The 21,894-nt window shown below is 36.1% G+C and overlaps 1 protein-coding gene and 1 long non-coding RNA gene across 4 annotated transcripts; both read right to left on the bottom strand.

The window, feature by feature from the left end:
* Positions 1–9,150: 9,150 nt before the first annotated feature.
* LOC130749835 (uncharacterized) lies at positions 9,151–11,259 on the bottom strand. 2 transcript variants are annotated; one of them, XR_009023113.1, is made up of 4 exons: positions 11,016–11,259; positions 10,548–10,627; positions 10,226–10,436; positions 9,151–9,857 (listed from the first exon to the last, which is right to left on the bottom strand). It is a non-coding gene; the product is annotated as an uncharacterized LOC130749835 (long non-coding RNA). The 2 variants fall into 2 exon arrangements; XR_009023112.1 differs by having other exon boundaries at positions 9,160–9,616; positions 11,016–11,252.
* A 2,644-nt stretch (positions 11,260–13,903) lies between these two features.
* LOC130745257 (protein NEOXANTHIN-DEFICIENT 1) lies at positions 13,904–21,667 on the bottom strand. Of its 2 annotated transcripts, none has more exons than XM_057597436.1 (11): positions 21,556–21,667; positions 21,404–21,470; positions 21,203–21,286; positions 20,969–21,032; positions 20,564–20,610; positions 19,100–19,154; positions 18,603–18,641; positions 15,617–15,785; positions 15,097–15,163; positions 14,496–14,552; positions 13,904–14,369 (listed from the first exon to the last, which is right to left on the bottom strand). In XM_057597436.1, the coding sequence occupies exons 1-11, from the start codon at positions 21,665–21,667 to the stop codon at positions 14,102–14,104; spliced, it is 1,029 nt and encodes a 342-aa protein (XP_057453419.1). In that variant the 3' UTR covers positions 13,904–14,101. The 2 variants fall into 2 exon arrangements, with proteins under 2 accessions (XP_057453419.1, XP_057453420.1); XM_057597437.1 differs by having other exon boundaries at positions 13,911–14,369; positions 21,376–21,470; positions 21,556–21,652.
* Positions 21,668–21,894: the final 227 nt, after the last annotated feature.

Genomic DNA, 21,894 nt, shown 5'->3' with positions numbered 1-21,894 from the left:
CGAAAGACGGGGAAAAGTCGACTTTTGTTGTGGGTTTTGGGGAATTGCTGGACACCAAAGGGGGGAGGTGAGCCACGACGATGATTGAAAGTCACCGAGTACTTTAGTACTCTTGTCGTGCGAGTCGTGTTGTATTGACCGACACTGACTCTGGGCTTTGATTTTGGGTTTTGTTATTGGAGTTGTGTTGTATTGACCGACACTAACTCCGAGTCGTGTTGTATTGACCGACACTGACTCTGGGCTTTGATTTTGGGTTTTGTTATTAGAGTTGTATTGTATTGACCGACACTAACTCCGAGTCGTGTTGTATTGACCGACACTGACTCTGGGCTTTGATTTTGGGTTTTGTTATTGGAGTTGGGTTGTATTGACCGACACTAACTCCGAGTTGTGTTGTATTGACCGACACTAACTCTTGGGTTTTTGAGATTGGGTTTTGAGCTAAACACTTGTGTTGTGAGGACGATTCGATGTTTGGCTAACCATATTGCATCATGGATCATTTGGTGAAGAACGGGAATGCTTCACCGATGCATATTCGATGAGGAACGGGAATGCTTCATCGATGGTGAGGAACGGGAATGCGTCACCAGTGCATCATTTGACAAAGAACGGGAATGCTTTGTCAAGGATGAAGAACGGGAATGCTTCATCCATAGTGAAGAACGGGAATGCTTCACTAGTGGCGAACGGGAACGCGTCACAATTATCCGGATCATATTGATTGCATTTCACGCATACATTCATCCTGACTGGAATTGTGTGCTGTTTGCATTACTGAATTATTGTTAGAGCCGATAACATGCTAGGAATGTATATATATAATTCTATAAACATATATATATACCCCCTTATCACATGTTGTTTGTATATCTACTCTATTCCGTGAGTTGACCCTAGCGCCTTGGCTTTGGTTTCATGTTTTTGTTTGGGCGGTCGGCCTGCTGCCAGATGTCGAGCGACGTACCGGGGAAGGGTCATGGAGGACCGGACTGACGAGCGTGGACGTCTGACGAAAGGAGTTTTACGACGCATGGAGCTGAGCTTCAACTTGCCAACTTCAGTTCGCTGTGGACTCGGTTCTGGGAGGGTAGGTTTAGGCAGGCGTCATATTTTGTGTAGAGCTCTGATTCGTTTTGCTTTTGGGACAGGGTAGGTTCCCGACGCATGAATTTTTGTGTGGTTCTCTTACTGAGGGATCACAGTGAGTCAGTCGGACCATAGGGGTTTTTGTTTACGCCATTTTGAGGCCGACTTTCTCCTAGTGGATTGTACTTATAATTTTCTCACCCACACTTCTGGATCTGTATATATTTGCCTACGGGCACACTACTTTGGAGTCACTGCGAGTGCGCGTGACATGGGAGTGCAGTTGAGGCTGTACGTGTGTATATATTTGTATATCAGTTAGTTTAGTTGTTGGGTTATTTCTTTACTTTCTATCGCTTTATTCAAAAGGAATCAAATGAAAAAAAAATTACTGTTTTCCGCGTAAAGTTTATTTTTGTGTTACTAAAGTGACACCCGGAAATCGTGGTGTTACAAAGCCCATACATGACTTAAAACGACAACAAACAAAAGGGCAAAGCCCAAAGCAAATCTTGACTTAAACAAAATAAAAACAGAAAATAAATTCAAGCCAGGTTCTCATTGTTGGCTTTGTTGTCCTGGCTTGCGACAGTTTGAGGGTCCTCCTTCCCTTGGTCCTCATTCTTGTTCTGGTCATTCCCATCTTCGCCATTTCCTTCCTCAGACTCACTTTTAGAATCGAATTGAGGAAGAAGGTCGAGGTCAACATCATCATCGCCAATCACCTGACCATCCTTGATCTCCTTCAGATACCCGATATGGGAAAGATCAAAGCCCAGTTCAACAACACTTATTTGCTCTTTGGCCGCCAGAAAGCCTTGAGCAAATTGGAGGGATGCGCGCCCTAAAATGGAAGCATTCAGGCGTTCATACTTCTTCTCCAGCTTTTGGCACTTAGCCTGAACGACAGTGTGTTTGACATTGATGGCTTCTTTCAGAGACTTAGTCTTCTGAAGGAGCATGTGAGAAGACGCCAAGTCGTCAGTTAACTTAGCGCATTTCTCCTCAGCATACTTCATATGTTTATTGGTTGTTTCAGCGTCGACTTTGGCTCGCTCATATGCAGCCTTATAGTCAGTCGCCTTCTTCTCAAAGCGATTCTTGGCCGCCTGCAACTCCTTTACACAGTGAGCCATACCCGCCACGGTGCTGGCGGCAGAAAGCGCATGGTAAATGGCCAGGGAAGCAATGTTGGGGGGGCCTTGACCGGAAACATCCTTGTGAATCCGGTTGTCAAAAGTTCGATTCATGAAGTCCAACCCGTTGAAGTGGGGATCGGACAAGTTTAGCAAAGGGGGAGGAGCCTCGCCACCAATGGCTGAGCTAGTGCCAGCATGGCTAAATGGAGTTGGCGGGTGATTGATCATCATGTTTGTGTCCTGGTGGGGTGGCGGGTCATTGTCATGTCCCTTTTCAGTTCTTCTTCTTCTGTTCAGCCTCGACAACCCTTTTCCTGGCCGCCGCAGCAGATTGGGCGAGGTATTCCTTCATCTTTAACGGGCTAGCGTCGACCTTGCTTTTTCCCATTATAGCTACACGGGAAAGTATCAGTTAGACAGGACACATGAATAAAAAGAAAAGCAAGTTATGTGCGAAGATTATAAACTTACTAAAAAATTGATCTAAGGTGCCGGATTTCGACGCCTCAATCAAGTCATGACCAGAGATTACTGGCAGTGAGCGCGGATTTCGACGCCTCATTCAAGTCATCCTTCGCTCGGAATCGTCCAAGGCGTCATATGAAACGGAGATTTTTCGGGGAGGATTTTTTGTCCAATAAAAGAGGAAGAGAGGATTATTGTCGGAATCTCGAAACAAGTTCTTTATTTCAGGCGATTCCATAACTTTGAAGTATTTTTTCTGCCACACTTTGTAATGGCTCTTAAGGGCGGTAAATCGGCTCATTTTCTTGCGGGCTAAAAGGGGGACCCACTTCACGGACGTAGGCTTCGTGGTGACTGACTTATAGAAAAGGAAAAACAAGGGGTAGGTGGGCGTGAAGCTCAAATGTTCACAAAGAATTTTGAAGCAACGAATAAAACCCCAGGCGTTGGGCTGGAGTTGACAAGGCTCCACGTTCAAAAAGGATAGAACGTGACATATGAAAGGCGAGAAAGGAAGTTTAATATTCAAGTCAGTGAAAAAATTACCATAAACGAAAAAGAAATCGGGCGATTCATCGGATGACTCTTTGCGTAAAAGAACACAATCATCCTCGCCACATGGAAGAACATTCAACTGAAGATCTTCGTTATTAGAGGTGGCGGGATTTATCTTCATAAACCCTTGGGCAGATATTCGAAGCGAGTTGATGCTCCCAATGCTACCCCAAATGGAACGCCAAAGACATTTATCTTCAACCAAATGCACGTTTGTACGCCATTCGGGTGAAGATAAATCTCCATTAGACGAAAGAATAGAATCGACAGAGCCGGCTGGCCCGGAATCCTCGTGGGTGGAAGGCGAGGATTGGATTTCAATAACAGTGGGGACAGAAATTTCCCCCTCCGTAGAGGGTGAAGAAAGTTCTAGGGAAGAAGTACTAACATTTTTCAACGACATGCTGGGTAATTTCATAAAAGAAATAAGAAGAAGATGAACAGATTCAAGAAGATAAAAGAGGAAGATGAACAGTTTTAAGAAAGAGAAAACAAAACGAGAGGAGAAAGATGTAAAGAACTCACCGGAGGAAGAGATGGAGGATTGGGTAAGGAGAACGTCGGCTATGGGAGAACATCGCGCAATGACGACGGCCGGAGTGAACGGAGGTTCGCTGGAGTTCAAAGAGGAAAAAGTAAGAATTCCAGAGAAGTTTTAGAGAAAGAGTTCCGGAAAAGTGAAAGGTAAAAAGGGGTTTTTATAGAGGAAAAAGGAGGAGAGAGAATGAGTGGGAAAGATAGTGAAGAGTCGTGGGATTTGAAATTCGAAAAGGTATGAAGTGAAAAGATGTAACTCCTCGAGACGCACAACCGGAAACTGTATTCACGGCAAATGATGACGAAATCCCGGAAAACAAGGATTACGTGCGTCAGTTGAAAAGACATGATTGACGATTATGACAATGGCGACTTATCAACAAAAATAACAATGGCGATGTATTAAGGAACATAAAAGTGGCGCCATATTGACAAAAAACGAAATGGCGGTGAATGAATAAACAATAAAAGCAGGCGACGAAGTAGCATATTAAAGACATTTCGACTCAATTTACCCGAGCCTCATGTCTTGGGGGCATGTGGACTGGGCGGGACATAATGCCCGCCCAATATAAGCAATCAACGGAACGAAGACAGCCATGGCGGGATTGGCGACATAAACAAGTACCCTTGCCCTTCCTTTAGGTAGACCCACGAGCCAGCTGGAAGATTCTTTGGATTTGTATAGGGATTTGGGCCCTGATTGTCAGGCCCAAATATAGGAAAAGTCCATATCATGACCACACCCTCTATAAAAAGGGAGGTCATCATCTTGTACGAGACACCTTTTTTGAACATTAATGAGAATCTACCTTTTATGACTTCTTTGCCATTTTAAGTGCTCTGCTAGAGTTTGCTTTCTTTTCTTCTCTTACGTAAGCTTCTCTAGTACGGAACACTCATTAATGATCAAAAAGGTACATGGAACAATGAGGGTCCCCTTTATATAGTGGGTCTAGTCCCTATCTAGAATATTCCTAGTTTTGGGCCTTACATGCAGGGCCCAAATCTCTATATAAATAAGACAAAAGAGATATTTACAAGACAACTGGCATAGTGGGTCCCCAAGGTAGATGCGTTTACTTTGCCTTGAAGGTCGCCGGATGCCTATATATCGCCAATCCGACCAACTTGCATAAGTGGCTTTGGGCGAGCATCATGTTAATGCAAGCCCGCCCAGTCCACAAGCCCACAAGACACGAGGCTGATTGGTGATGAGCTGAAGTGTCTTCAAATGTTTCCAAAATATCTTTAATGCCTGTAAACTGTTTGAGTGGCTTTGGGCGAGCATCATGTTGATGCAGGCCCGCCCAGTCCACAAGCCCACAAGACACGATGCTGATTGGTGATGAGCTGAAGTGTCTTCAAATGTGTTTGAAGATAATATCCCGCCATTCTTGTGGCGTTTGTTACACGCGCTCTCTGACATTCACTCCTTCTCCATAAAGTCAAACAGCGATCTTTTCGTCGTTCAGTCAATCAATTATTAGCAAGATATAGCTCTTCACTTACACGAAGACATTGGAATGGAATAAAACACGTCTTTCGTTATCTTAAAGGCACAATGGATATCAGTTTATTTTTCCCCTATATGTCCAAGCTTGATCTAATTGGTTATGCAGATGCTGGATATTTGTCTGAAGATCTCAAACAGATTACTTGTTTACATTCGGAGGAACAACCATTTCATGGAGATATATGAAACAAAATATAACAGGCACCTCAACTAACCATGCAGGAATATTAGCACGCAAGACGAGAATACGTTTGGCTGAGATTTGTGATTTTATGCGTACTTGATACTTATGATCTGTCCTCTGGAAAGATGCCGCCAACAACTATATATGAAGATAATATTACATGCACTGCTCAATCAAAAGAAGGATACATCAAGGGAGATGAGACATAGCAAATATCACCGAAGCTCTTCTTCACTCATGATCTACAAAAGAATGGTGACATAGACATCCAACAAATTCGTTCAAGTGATAATTTGACAGACTTATTTATGAAGACTCTTCTAACTACAACATTTGGAAAGCTTATCCGGAATATGGGAGTTCGTCGGCTCAAAGATCTCAATTAAAATGCATTGCACTATTTTTTCCTTCACCGTGTTTTTTTCCCATTGGGTTTTCTATGGTAGGGTTTTTAATGAGGCAATGTACAGAGACGAACTATAGAATGATGCACTCTTTTTCCTTCACTAAGTTTTTATCCCACTGGGTTTTTCCTAGTAAGGTTTTAATGAGGCACATTCTTAAGGGATGGTCATCCAAGGGGGAGTGTTATGAATATTTGGATGCCCATCAGAGTTAGGAGTCCATGGGTCAGGCCCACATGTATACTTGTTCAACACTCTAAACCTAATAGTATAAATACAAGGGAGTCTGCACCTAGCAGAGCATCTCCATCACACTATTTCTCTATCTCTTGTTCCTCTATTCTCCTCTCTTATTTACTTGCTTACTCTTTATTCATAACAAAATTTAAATAGTTTAGTGAATATCATGGTTAAAGATGCTCTAATAACAAATAAATTATATTTCGAAAATGGAATCTAGAAACCAGGGATTGACTTTTCCATTAATCAAAAAAATAAAAAACCAGGGACCTCAAATTTTCAAGATTTAGATTTAACCAAAAAACAAAAATATTTGGGCTTCTAAACACATTAATTTAAAATATTTGGTTTTTTTGCATCCTTCTTTAGTGATGCAAACCTCCTTCTCCATTTTCAGTGGATCTGGGTGGAAGGGTTGACCTTCTCCCACTGGATCTGCTCTAGGAGGCGGAGAAGCAGCAGCCAGCAGGTGGCGGAGTCAACGAAACTGGTATTGGTTGAGGCAAAGCAGCGGTAGAGTTGACGATTCATATCGTGAGCTCGCTCGATTTCGAACTTAGCTGTGGTTGAGGAGAAGAGTTGGCTCGATCTGCTACTTTGTTATTGAAAGTTTTCATATTGTGGTTTTGTTTTGGGGTCCAGGAAAAATTGAGAGATGCAGGTCTGAATCTTGAAAATTTGAGGAATGTTTCAGATTTAGTAATGATCTCAATTGTTCTCCAAAGACTTTTTAATGGATTTTTCATTATCTGAATAAAAAAAAAAGTGTTATATTCTACTTTTTCTTCCCGATTTCTATACCCTTAATTAATGTTTCTACCCGGCCAGACTTGATAGTTAGGTTTCATGGAACTCACTAAACTCAGTTGTGTTTGTTAATGGTGAAAAAATTGACAACCTGATACATCAACGATGACCCTTCTTAGCTTTTGATATATTTTCTTGTTCTTGTTCTCTATGATTTTTACTGGTCAATGAGGCATTGAGGCTGATTAGTGATTAGTTGTGATATGATTCTGGTCTCTTTGATTTTCTTCTCTCTTCTTGAAAGAGCTCCTGTTCTGTTTGTTTGGGGCTTCAGGTGGGGAATTAGGTGGGGAACTAGGTTTGGGACCCCACCTATTAGGTTTCGCACCCTACTTTATCAAAAACGGTATTTAAAGCTCTGAATTTAATACGAAAAAAACGGAAATTAAAAAACCGTACTGTATTTTAGCATATGTGGCACATTTTCAACCATTCATTGTATATAAAAAAAATTCGGAATTTTAAATTCCGTTTTGAATACGGAAATTTAATTCCCGTATTGAATAAAGTGGGGTGTCAAACCTAAGAGATGGGGTGTCAAAACCAAAACCAAACCCTTCAGGTGGAGGTGGTTGTGTTCTGTGTATTTAGTGAAGAAGAGGGTAAATTAGTAAACATAGAAAATAACATTGATAATATAACTGGTATTTTAAATTAATTTAATGGTAAATTTGTGGTCATTCACGGTAAACAACCCAAACACACTTTCATGCTAGTCACCACCATCTTTTAATTAAGGACGCAACTTTTAATAAGTGAATATTAAATCTTTTTGGAACACTCAATTATTAATAGAATAAAAAATTATTAGACTTTCATTCAAAATACCAGAACATTTTGCTAAAAGTTTTGTCATTTTAGTTTCAATAAAGTAAACATAAAACATTCTTTTCTAAAAATTTCGTTTTTTAAAATGTAACCACAAAAACCGATATTGGTAATTAAAATAATCGGAATTAATGACTAAGTTATTAGGTTAGAACCCCAAATTCCCAATTAAATTAAACCCTTCATTGGAATAGCTTAATAAAATAAGGGAGGGAAATGAAAAAAATGTCAAAAAATGACTGAATATTCAAATTTCATATGACATACTAGTATTTTTACCCGTGCGATGCACAAGGTTATTCATTTTTGTTTATCGTGTATATTTTTTCTTTCTAAATTTTTGTTTTTTATGTTTATTCAAAGAAAATGTATTATGAATTAAAAGAACAAAATTAATTTTAGATATAAGTAAATATAAATTTCTATTTTTCTCAAGTGATGAATGTATTTGTTTTTATTTTGTATAAGCGGTATATTTTTTTTTTTTTGTACTTACTTATTTTTGTATGAGCTTTGATTAAAAATGTACTCACCACTACGTCGCATAATAAGTTTTCATTTTTATAAAATACCATCACATAAATACTCTCAGGTTTTTTTCCAAACAAATTATGTTCTTAAAAGCTGATATGATAATTGTAAAGTCGCAAAAAGTCTTCTAAGATTGTTTGTAGTACCACAATACAAAGCTTATGTTACTTCATCAATGTATTCTTTATCATCGTCAAGTAAGCTCATCATATAACATACATCCTTGAATGTGTCATATGTAACTTCATATACTTTTCTTAAGTTTGGAAACGAATGAATCCCTTGGTAAAATTTAGCAATAACCTCATATAATATTCACTTTTTATAGCCTATAATTTCTCAAAATCTGTGTTATTTTTGTTAGATTTATCAAAATAAATTTTAATAACTAAAAGCATAAAATTAAATTTAGATGAGAATCCTAAATTTGAAAAAAAAAATTACCGTGAGAAAATTATAGCATATTTAGACATTCTAAGCTAAAACATCAGTATCTAACCTCTGGGTATATGTAGCTGCAAAATAACTAAAAGTTTGAGCCTTAATTCAATACTATATAAAGTGAACATTTTGAATGAGCGGTGTTACTAATTTATATAGTTGTAGGGATGGTTAGTGGAAAATTTGTTTTTTGGAGTGTAATCATATTTAATATGAAAACCACCACCTTTATCTTTTAATATTAATTAATAACTAATTAATAATTCTCTAAATCAAAACATATTAATTGTGTCCTATGGAATTTTCTAAATTATATGAACTGAATAGTAATGAGATAAATAATAATAAACTCATTTCCAAAAATTGAGGTCAATAATTAAAGTTTTAATACAGTTAAAAACCATTTAATTTAATACTTATGTAGTTGCAGGGAAAAGGGATAATGGGAAGGTTATCTTCTTCATTGATACTCTTTATCTTTTATGGATTAATATTAATATTAATTATTAGAGTTAGATCTACCAAAAGGAATGATAGTGTAAATTTTTTTACACTGTCAGTGCTTAGAAATTAATCTATAATTATTATTTAACTAATAATTCAATAACCTAAAACTAACTTTCTATGCTCTATGGAATTTCCTAACTCATATGAACCAACTATTCATCCAAGGTTTTCCACTCCGGCTCCAACTATTCATCCAAGGTTTCATAGGAATTCCATTAAAGCTCTTTCTGATCAACATGGCCTTGTCTAGAAGCTTGTACAGTTAAATTTTGCCACTCAAGGAAGCAAGTTTCCTGAACCACCATCTTTCTCGCCTCATTGGTCATCTCACTTTCACTTCAGCACCTATCTCCTGCTTTGTTTCTATACACTACAATCAAAGAATGAGGCTGAATCAATAGAGGATGATCGAGTAGGTCAAGAAAAAGTTGCATTTAAAGTCTGGAACTTAATTGTCACTGCACCTGAATCAAATTGAACAAAATCATGTCATAGTTAAAAGGTCATTCAATTCATTCCTTTATGCCTTTTATGTAATACTTCGGTTGATGCATTTTCCATGTGATCAAATAATAACGTATTACTTGGACATCTAATTGGTGACTTTTGATCTGACAAAAAATAATAATTAGTGACCATTGACCTCTAAGGAAAAATTAATGCAATTGAAGTAAGCACCTTTGTCACATTTTGACTTCAAGACTAAAGCAATGTTTATAAGATTTTTTCATAGTAATTAATGAATGAGAAAGGCAACTATTCCACCAACAGATTAAGAAACCAAAAGTTGGAGAGCCCACTACATCATTTGTGCATTCCTATGATTCAAATTGAACAAAGGTGTATCTTTTGCTCTTCCCATCATCAGACAGGGCAGCTTCGTGGGACAAAATATTCCCACATTTTTTTAAGATATCTTTTATTCTCTTCCAGAAACAATAATGACCAAAAGTTCTAATCAAAACAGTATAGTAGATACCTCAACAAACACATTCTTGATGCAACTTTTGCTCATATCAAGATCACCATGAAGCCACATGAGAAGTGGATAAAAAAGCTGTTCAGTAAGGAACTCAGTGGTCTCTCACCTCGTGAAAACCTTAGCAATCCTACAAATCCATCCATGAAATCCCTTCTCATTCAGGAAAGGTTGTAGGAAGAACCTCAATGAGGCATGAATTTGGGGCTATCTGGATGCAAATAGGAAATAGAAAACATTGAGTCAAAATTCAGCAGAAAGATAAGTTAGTTTCTTACAATAATAGCAGAGGTAGAAGAGCCAGCCAGTAGAAACAATATACCTTATGCTGATATTCATACTGCATAAGGAAAAGACCAATAGAAGTGTAATATACTGCAGCGGAATAAATTTTTGCAAAAGCTGCAAGATGAACATGTCAAACATTAGATTTCTATAATCAAAGACAAATATAAAAAAGAGTGCCATGCTAGATAGCTCTACTGATTAAGAAGCAGTGAAGAGCAAGGATTTGGAAGATGTGAATTTGATGCAGAAAGTCCTAATTCTCGAGAATTGAAAGTAGTAGCATCAAGGAGAAGAAGATGGCATTGCGTTTGATTCCCAAAATAAACCGCGTACTCATAGTCTCAAAGAGAAAAATGTTCCCTCATCCAAGACCAGCACGGGGGTTCTCGTTCCTGGTTTCTTCAGAGCGTCGTATCCTTAAAATTTAAATCTTAAAAAAAGAAGGGAAAGAATGGATGTATGGAGGAAGAACGAATCACAGATGTGAGAAAGAGAAACAAACCTGAAAAATTGCAGAAAGCCTCTCTCCCAAATCTGTCAATTTCGGAACCCTAAAGAGAAAATGAAGGGAAGAAGAACGTGATGCAATTTAAAGCCATGGAAGAGAAACGGAACAGAGAAGGAGAAAAGGAACGAAGTTAGAACGTCAGAAAGGTAAAGTGAGAAGCTTTTCTTTCTTTTTGAAACTGAAAACCGTTTCGGATTGAATGAATAAAAGAGTGAAACTGACACAATTGTGAATCAACGGCTCAGATCCAATATGAGTGAAATAAAATGTTTTTTTACAAAAATATCCATGCCCAACTTTTATAGTTTTTGGAATGAATTGTTGAACGACTTATTTGCCTTCAAGACTGCAAAAACTCTGTTTTTATATATAGTATAGATAGATAGATAAATAGATAGATAGATAGATAAGATATAGATTTTTACAACTAAAAGATAATTAAATCTGTTAACACGTAAAATGAAGTTAAATTATCGATAACTTGAAGATTACTTTCCAATCATCTTTCATTCCATATGCCCTCGGTAAATTTCTTAGAGTATAATAATTTAATTTAATAAAAAAAAAAGAGACCATTAAATTTTGGAAGATATTTAGAACATAAGAAATTGAACAATAAAAAAATGAAAAAGAACTAAAAAAAAAGGATAGCAACGGGATATAAATAAGATGTAAAATCTCCACTTAAATAAAAAGATATATTACAAACGCCAAATGATTTAACAATAAGAACTTCAAAAATTAAACCACCATGGGTACAACCAACGACATATAGATATCATTAAAACATCATTACACAAAGACACAAAAACCATGGAAAATGGAACATTTTTTAAGTAGTTTAAGCCATGTCGACATAAGCAATCCGATCAGCTGCATTGTAGAGTCTAAATCTGAGATGGACCCCGGAGGTGATATCATTAAGATTTAAGAGTGCAAAATTGCTTTCATCCTCTACCCATCTTCGCATAACCTGAAATCAGTAGAACATGCATCCGATATTCACTGGGAAATTGTTCTGGACCAATGAGAGTCCAATTATCAACCCCAGCATCCTTAATATATGTAGCGGCATGAGGGGGAAGAGGCTGCAATTTAAAAAAAGAACCATGGAGACACATCAATAAGCATTAGAATTATATTTATATATGAAAATAAAGACAAAAAACATTTAAAAAAATAAACAGTTTCTAATCATACGAAGGTTCCAGAATTAGAATTACAATGAGATTAAAAGATACCTTTGAGTCCAAAATAACAAAATATCAAAAAAAATTAAAGCAACGATAAAAAAAAATAAAAATCAAGATAAAAGATACTTTGAGTCCATCAAAACCATTTCCAAAGATGAAGGAAGCTTAGACCCTGAGTAGCTAGGAGTTAACTACAATCGAAGGACCTTCACAACTACGGCCCAAGTTTCTTTAGAAGCATCAATTTTGAACAGATCATCAACTTTGGGAGCCATAGGATAGATGAAACAGAAAATCTTAGAGTTCTATAAAACAGCCAATGCAAATTTGGATAGTGAATCAATACTTCAAACCAAAGGGGCTTATATAGAAAAAAAAAAGTCAGGACACAAAACCTTTGGATTAACTATATAATTCGAGTTTCAAAAACAAAATCAAAGTAAATTTTAATAAGAATTTTGAAAATACCGAATCCATAAAGAGGAAAGAAAAAAAATCTTGGAAAAAGCAAATGAAGAAAGGAAAGAGGTGGAAATTTAAAGAATTGAAGGAGAAAAATAAATTAAGGAATCGAGTTTCAAAAAAATCAAAGAAAAATATAATAAGAATTTGAAAAGAACCAAGTCCATGAATCGAGTTCCAAAAAATTATGTTATTAACAAAGGAAATTTTATGGGAACAAAGGAAATTTTAATAAGAATTTCAAAGAGCATATAAAAGGGGATTAATAAATATGATTGGAGAGAATACGAAAGTGTGGGAAATAATGCATGGAGAAAGTGAATCATTAAAACAAATGAAGGAAAAAAATAAATTGAAGGAGAGAGAGAATAAAATAATATTATTTGAGAGAGGAGGGGTCCATCTGAAGTGAAAGAGAATAAAATATTATTATTTTAGAGAAAAGGCCCATCAGAATGAAGAAAGAGAGAATAAAAAGTAATAAAATAATACATGAGGGAACATGTGTAAGCTTGGGATTAGTTGGTAAAGGGTTGGATGACTCTTCTTACAGAAAAATTCTTGGAATGTTAGTGTTTTAATATAAGTATAGATTTGACTATTCCTTTCACGTTTTGTGAAGGGATGACAATGGGTAGGATCTGGGTAGGGTATTATAGTACCCATCCCTATACCCGACTTTTCAAAAAGTACCCGTACCCGTACCCATATCCGCGTGGGTAGCAGTTTGAATGTCCGTCCCCATACCTTGTGGGTACCTATATGCCCATACCCGTACCCGTTACCCGCAATTTAACTAGCGAAAATTTAACTTTTTTTAATAGAAAATCAAAATATAACTGTTATTATAAAATAAAAAGCATAAATTAAAAATACAAACGATCATCCGAATATTTAAGAAGTAAAATCATTGGAATATGTATAAATTTTATAAAAGGAATAAGCGAGAATTGAAGCTTTAAATTTATAAATTTAGATTATTGATAAACTCCTAAAGTTGTCGGTTAATAATTTATTTTAAAAATAAGTGAGAATAATTATGATTCGTATATATAATATTAAGACTTCACTTACATATTTTTTAAAAGAAGTTAGGAAGTTATACTTTAAGTTAATTAACATATACTACCAATTATGTGTATGCATACGTATAATATGTGTGCGGGTAGCACCCGTACCCATTAGTTTTTACGGGTATTTACCCATACCCAACCTCATACCCCTCTAGCGGGTTTTTACCCTACCCATTGTGAGTATTTTTTGCGGTTACCCAATGGGTCTTGGACCCTTTGCCATCCCTATGTGAGGTACGAAATCTCAAAACGTGCATTCTTGAATTTGAATGCAGCGAAATTTTCAACTGAAAACCCAGGTTTTGCTGCTCCAAATTAAATATACATTTCTGTATTTGTACAACTGTGCTGCTTATGGAACCGAGGTGACAGAAGTTTCTAAAGAATTCAAGGATTGGGAAAGTACAACGGGAGCTTCTACCTGCATCTTCATTTGATTAAACTTCAATGCTAAGATGGGTTTTGATAACATCACACAGGTGCTGAAATTCTGTCTATCATTTTCATGATCCTTAGCCTCGTGGCTACTGCTCCCATAGTCTTCTAAAGATTTCTCGTTGTCATCATCATTTGTAATAGGGATTGCTCTTGAAACCTTCAATGGCTGCACTGCTTGCACCCTATTTCAATATTGAAACATTGACAAGTTATGTGAGATTGCAAGAAGTCTCAAAATTCAGGAAACACAATATGTGAATCAATAAGTATAGATACATTTTTATATGCTTTTGAAGTAGGGGAGAAACCTGCATTCAATTTTGCAAGAATACTTGAGGAGGTTAGGATTACACTCCGTACCGCCACTGCAGTTTTCAAACAAATTGATGATCAATGGTAATGGAAAACTGAAGACACTAGAAGCAGAATGTTTAGATACTTCAAGTATGTTTGGAGTTCTATTCTATAGATTCAATTCTCTTTCGTTAAAATCAATTCTAACCAGTTGAAATCATATTTGGGTGTACCGGTAAAATTGATTTTATGGGTCAAGAATTTGATCCACTTGCCACAACCTCTTAGAGTCCCACATTGGCTAGAGATGTGGTCAATCAAGCACTTATAAATGGTAGTGCAAACCTCAACTCTGGAGCTAGCTTTTCGGTTGAGTTAGGCCTCCCTAATTCTAATATGGTATCAGAGTCTGTCCTAGATCAATTTGTTGATTTGTTGACTCCCCATATTTGGGTAGTGCAAAGCTAGCTTTTTGGTTGAGTTAAGTCTTCCTAATTCTAATACAAAACATAAATCATATCATTTTAAGTTACGTTTATTGTACGCAACTTTACTAAAATAAACTCTATCTAGAATCAATTCTGCTAATGCTCATCACACAATGAACTGATTTACCTAAAACTCGGAAGTGACATTCTGATTGTTGGCCCCATCCAGTGGTCGAACCTTGAAGCTTGCACTGCTGTCAACATGCTTGTAATCAGTAACAGATTATGTCACTTTGGAATCAAGTAAAAACAATAGAATAAGAAGCTATATAAGAGCATAGCAGTTTTCTTCACTGTTATTGGGCATGTTGAAAAGAGTTGAAACTACACACATACAATTTGGAGTAATTCTAGTCAGATAGTGTTGGAAATGTTTGTATATCACTGGTCCTTATCAGCATGGTTTTAAATTGCAGTATGCAGCCACAATTGCAGTATACACCTGCATCATGATGACAACAGTTTTTGCCGCAATTTTCTGCAATTTCAAGGATTGCGAGTGGCAACCGCAATGAAAACCATGCAAATCAGTTGATGTAAACCCATTAGTTAAGGTGAAACTTGAAGAAAATGTTTATACAATCAGTCATTCTGAAATCAACTAAATCAACAAAAGGCATTATTGGCTGATATTAGAATTCACTCACCAGCACTTTTGAGACTGATATTATAAGTATCAGCTGCGTCAACACATCTGATTTTGGTCTCTTGAACATTCAGGTGTTCCTTAGGATTGCAGAACTTAGCACCAGTTCCAATCATATTAAAAAATCCATTCATATTGTCCTTCGGTTGTCTTGAGATAGCTGTAATTGTCTGTTTGAATAATGAAATATTAAAGCTCAATTTGATCTAAACATACTAGATTTAGATCCTCATAATGTATATACAACTGCACAAGGTTCAGTTTCCAGAAGAGTATATCATCATACTGAAACGTACGTATCACATCATTAACTTAGTTTGAGTAGAAACCAAATGTCTAGTCCCTTTCCATGTCCCTCTAGGGGAAAAATGACACAATTCTTTTGGCCAAGGTGTAGGAAAGGAACACAAACAGAGTTACAGAGCCAATACGTATCAAACTAGATATTTAAGTACAATGATGCACTTTGGGCAGCCTGGTGCACAAAAGCTCTTGCAATGCGCTGGGTTTGGGAAATGATTTGATCACTTAGCCTATTATAGACAATCTTACCTCACTTTTAACTCAAGAGGTTGCTTTTGACTTGAACGTGTGACCTCAATCACGTGGCAATAACTTTTATCGTTGCGCTTAATGCTCCATTCTTTTTTAAAAACGGTGCAACACGAGAAGGTCACTCATGCACTATCTCTATAAAAAATGCTTTTCATATTGTTTTGTGCCTAAATGTTGCATTATCTCTATAAAAATCCTATGTTTTTTTGACAAATGTGCACTAGGTAGGTGTTAACACCAAAATTTCCAGGTTTAGAAATTAACCACTGAAATTGGTATATACATGGATACATGGCATGTTTCAGTGTAATTTCTAACTAGTGCCAAATTATTGTCAAATATATATTGGTCGAAATATATGGTGTTAGCAAGAGTTAGTCAAAATGATATTTTGATAGAGTACTTCGAAACAATTGTACAATGTCAATTTAACTCATTGTTAAATTAGACTTCTTTGTTTCTTATTTTGATATATAAGCTTGGGCTTTATGATGCCAGATTCTAATTGCCATTATGATATTAAGATGGGAATCAAAGGACATGGTATACTTGAGATCTTAAGCCAACGAGTTTGTGATTGGATTTAAACTTGGCATGAACAGTGTTGGTAAGAAGTGGTCGAATTTAGTAGGAATATATTTCGACAAAGCTTTTGTATTTCGATCAAGAGTATTTCGACTAAGATTTCTAAGAGGCATTCGACAATTGCCTCGACCCAATGCAGAAATATAGAAGTGGTTGTTCAAGTGGAATGAAGGTGCAACTGCTGACTTGAAGAAATAATGGGATTAATTGAGGATGGCAGTTGTCAAATAAAGGAGAACGTGGCAGTTATTGAAAATGCAACATGGAGTGTGGCTTGGAAAATGGAAGTGGCCGCAAGTTATTCTATTTGTACTTATGCCAAGTGTAGGGCTCTAGTGTGGGGAGTTATTTTCTAAGATTTAATCTCTACCGTAGGATCTAGTAGCAGTTTCATTCCAAATTCTAAGTAGCAAATCTGATTGTAAAAATAGGCGTCACAATTACTCAAAACTCTCCATGGATGCCTTCAAGTCTCATGTGACAAATGGCTACAAAGAGACTAAGAGTGTGTTGTGATTCTCACCTTTTATGTTCAATGCAATTTCATTTCCTTTGCCATTTTGATTTCCTTTTACTTTCTGTTCTTCTTTTTTCCTTTCAATCGTCTACCTTTCTACTCTTTTTTCCTTTTGTTCATACCGTTCTTCACAAAAACCCAACCTTGACACTTAAAACGTCTTCACTAAAGAACCCAGAGAGGACTCTGAATCCGGTCCTTAAATTGTTTTTGGATTCTGTTTGTTTACCAAAAATCAATGTAAACAGTAGGTCACATGTGGAAAAAGTGAAAAAAGAGAAGAAAAACAAGGAAAATGAAACAAAAAGCCAAGCTTGCTGATCGAGGACGGGAGCATGGCCATGGAGAAAGGTTTAGCACATCCGTGCATAATTAAAATTATGAAGCACGACCATGCATGGCACGAGCACGGGTGATTGTTCTGACTTTCACTACAGTCGTCTATTAGCGTGCACGACCGTGCTTGATCACGGAGCCAACACTTTTGAAAGCCCTACTTTATTTTCATTTAAAGGGAGAGTCGTAGCTCAATGTTGGGGAGATGATATATTGGAGAGGAGACCGAGGATTCGGGACAGTGCATAGGACCATTGAAGCAGAGACAGCTTGGGCCTTAGTTCGTGTGTCTTTTCCCTATTTTGTATGATGCAAAAGCTATTATGATTTTTATGTGTTTGCTTTCTTGACTCTTGAGTAGCTAAACATCTTCTCTGTTTTATGTCATTACAAAGTAATTAATCGTATGTATAGTGATTGATTCTCTCTTGCGGAGGGATTAATATAACTGATATGAGATGAAATAAAGTGTAGGTAGTTAATTTTGACTCGCTTGTATGACGGTTGCTGCTAGGTAGTGCGCTTGGGTAAGTAGTTAGTATAGTTTGGTGGCGTATTAACACTTCAAGGAGTATATTTGGCTTTCATAGGAATTATTAAATAAATACATTGGGAGATTTGATTCCATTATTATCACAATCATGAGACTTTTCTAATTTAATTTGAAGTCTCTCTCACCTTAATTGCTTTGTTTTTTAATTCTTGCATGATCACAACCAACCAACCAACTTTCGCTTACCTACACAATGAGCTTATCCATTGAAACCAAGTATTCATGTCTTAATCCTTTTGGTACGATAATAGAGACTTAAACCTATGTTACTTTTGCGATAGAGTTCATTGCTCCTTTGTATGTGTTTGAAGCGCAACAGTCACCCATTCTAATACTATCTCACCCAAACACACACTTACATGCGAAGTTTTGATGAGATTCGATACACTATACTAGTATCATCACACCCTAGTACAATAATGCACTACATAAAATAATTACCTTAGAAAACCTAGCCATCTGACTTGGAAGTCCCACCTCCTGTACAAAAAGTGCAAGTTACAAATCAACGACAACATAATACTAAAACTAGGAAAATGTTTTCTTCACACCTCATTTTGAGGTGGAAGGAGGTGGAGGAGGAGAGAGATAGGAAAAAAAGAAAAAGTAAGAGAGAGAAAGTATGAGATGTGATAGATGATAAGAAGAGAGAGGTAGAAACAAAAATAGGTGGAAATGAAGTGTTTAAAAGATGAGGTGTGTATATATCATTACCCCTAAAACTAAGCACACAACAATTTGGTCTCAAACAATGGTAATTAACCTGATAAAGAGAGTGTTTCACATGTAAGCGTCAAATCAAGTCAATGTCAGGCATAACATCATCTGTGAACTATTTTGTAGAACTCATAAAATTTGATATTCTTCCATTATGATAAGGGTAAAATTCAACAAAAATTGATAAAAGTTTTTTGCATGTAGGATTTTTCTTTTCCTACCTTTCTTCCGTGATAACAAGCCTCACCGTTGTTCACGTACACTCTTGTTGCCCAACTGTTGAAATAAAAAATCAAAATTAAGTTAATTTTGATACTCTAACTGGGTAAAGATTTTAATTATATAGATTAAGATTGTAATACATATATATGAATTAGATTGTTGACAACACTGGTGATGCATATTGGAGGTGATAAGATTTGTGATAGGCTTGTTTGGATCGAGGTTATCCAGGCCAACTCAATCCAAACCACCAATTTTGATTGGCTAGTAGATAGGCAACAACCACAACTCACGTGGAAGACTACACACCTCTAGCAAGTAGCAATGTGATTGCAGTAATGATATATACACACCTCATTTTTAAAACACTTCATTTCCACTTCTTTTTGTTTCTATCTCTCTCATCTTACCATCTATTACATCTCATACTTTCTCTCTCTTACTTTTCATTTTCTTCCTATCTCTCTCATCATTCCACCTCTTCCACCTCAAAAGAGAGGTGTGTAAGTAACATTACCCCTTGTGATTGTAATTTCTAACAAAATTATTTTAACCGAATTGAGACTGAGAGATTATTGGATATTAAGTCAGAGATTTGATGTGGGAATTGGTTCTGTTGCAGATTTCTTTTCAGGTCTGATCTAACTTTTTTGAAAATTCGATCCGGGTAACGTATTTATAATAAAACTTTTACATTTGCTAATTAAATTTATTAACAAACACATTATTAAACTTATAAGAGTTAGGGGACATATGGATTGAGAAAGGGAGATCCAGGGATCAATTCCTGGAGGGTGCTATATATTATTATATAAGTTAAATTGTTTAAATATATAAAATGTAAATAATTATATAATATGAAGATATTAAAATATATTTATATTAATTAGAGTCTGTCACACATACAAGACTTTTTAAATAACTGAGCCTAACCAATTGACTTTTAGAAAAACTTAGACATAATCTAGGTATTAATTTAGTACTCCTTCCGTTCCCCTATTAAAATTCATTTTTTAAAACTGTGCTTTATTTCTAAAGACCTCCCATTTAAAAATATTGGAATATTAATAAGGAGAAAGAACTTTCAACTAGAGTGTAATTTAGAAAAAATATTAAAAAATACATAAATTATTGCTACTAACTAATTCTAACTACATTTCTTAATCCTAGAAAGTTAGGTAAAAATACTTATAATAGATGAATAAAGGGAGTCTGATCTAAGTTAGGTCATTTGCTCCTACAAATAATCTGATCTTTTTCCACCCTTACCATGATCAATTATTCTGTCATATGAACGAAAACCACTTGTTAGCTATATCTTACAGTATTTTATGACGTTGGAACTAGTACCATGTTCCATTGCACATAGTCTATATATTATGCTGCATCTTTTAATAAACGATGGAAGAATATGAAAAAAGAGTGCAATAATATGAGGATATATATGAAGAGTTGGAACATACGCGCAGGACGTTGGTCGGTTCCATACAAGTCCTGCAATCACCACAAGCTGTAACACATCGATCACAAAGTTCTAAGGTCAGCAACAAACACATTGTATTTAATTACCAAATTAATTATCATCAAAGACTTGTTCTGAAGAAAAATGAGTGAATCGTGAAAAGGATTCAGGAAAATGTTGGGTTAAGTTCATATTTAAATTTAGAAAATACCCCTATGATTCTTAATTGTGTAAAATGACGGGCAAAAATTAGAACATGTGGTCAGATAAAATGTCGTGTAAGTTAGTCTTTGACCGACATTACCCTAAACATTTTAGACAATTAGGTATCGCGAGGGTATTTTCTTGGAGAAAAACTTGTCAGAGGCCAATTTCACCATTCACTTGAACAAAAATATAACAGAACCTCGTCAAAGACACCAACTGGACTGTCCTCATAACTGGCCAGAAAGAAGCCACCAAGAGTGTATCTGTAAGTAATTAATCAGCAATTACAAGTTTCAAAATTAATCAAACAACACTCAGAACACAACAAAATCGATCACTAGCCTTTTTAAACTTCACAAAGAAATCTTAGGATAGGAGCAATTGGAAACCAAAATAGGAAGAAATTTCAACTTAAAAATTAACATTTACCTACCCAAAAGCTTGAACCAATTTGAACTCTTTTGGAATGTAAGCTCGAGCTTTCTCTGCTTTCACAAGATGGAGTTGATACCAGGCACTGAAACATACAGATCTTGTTAGCTAGCTAGTTAGTTAAACCCCTAAAAATAGCTACATACTACATATATAAGGATTTCATAAACTTGCCTGCCTCTAAACACCCATGGAGCCTTACCGTACCCAGATGAAGATTTTGCCTCTGCAACATCCATCAATTTCCACTTGTATCACATTTATGGAATCTAGGGACACGCAAATAAACTGGTTCTGTTTAATTTGCAGTGTGATTTTACGTTAGGAAGCCAGAAAATTATTGATTAATTATACCTTGAGAAAGTGGAATATGGTGAGAGAGAGGAGAAGAAGAAAAGGAGGATGAAGTAGGAAGCTGAAGTGGAATATTGTGTGGAAATAAATGGATACTAACTCCGTACTTCATCCTCCGTGTCTTATCCTTAAAACAACAACACTTCCTTTGGCGCCAATCCTCACAAATGAAGACTCATTGGTTTACCATTCTAACCTAGAATAAAAATAATAATACAATTTGATTAAAGTAACATTATTATTACTCGAGATCACATAACCGATTTAAAAATTGAGGCGGGACAGTATATATGCATATAAATTCATAACATTAAAAACGTAGTAAATTTTTATTTAAAG

This window comes from Lotus japonicus, chromosome 3 (assembly GCF_012489685.1).
Source record: "Lotus japonicus ecotype B-129 chromosome 3, LjGifu_v1.2".
NCBI lineage: Eukaryota > Viridiplantae > Streptophyta > Magnoliopsida > Fabales > Fabaceae > Lotus > Lotus japonicus.
Note: the sequence above shows the minus strand (reverse complement) of the source record. Positions and strands in the feature narration are given on the sequence as shown.

What these genes read in the sequence shown, in the direction of transcription:
- LOC130745257 (XM_057597436.1), bottom strand. Translation starts at nt 21,667, where the DNA reads ATGAAGTACGGAGTTAGTATCCATTTATTTCCACACAATATTCCACTT. An exon ending in AAATTGGTTCAAGCTTTTGG is followed by an intron (nt 21,033 to 21,202) that starts GTAGGTAAATGT and finishes AATTACTTACAG; the next exon opens with ATACACTCTTGGTGGCTTCT. An exon ending in TATCAGTCTCAAAAGTGCTG is followed by an intron (nt 15,164 to 15,616) that starts GTGAGTGAATTC and finishes GCATGTTGACAG; the next exon opens with CAGTGCAAGCTTCAAGGTTC.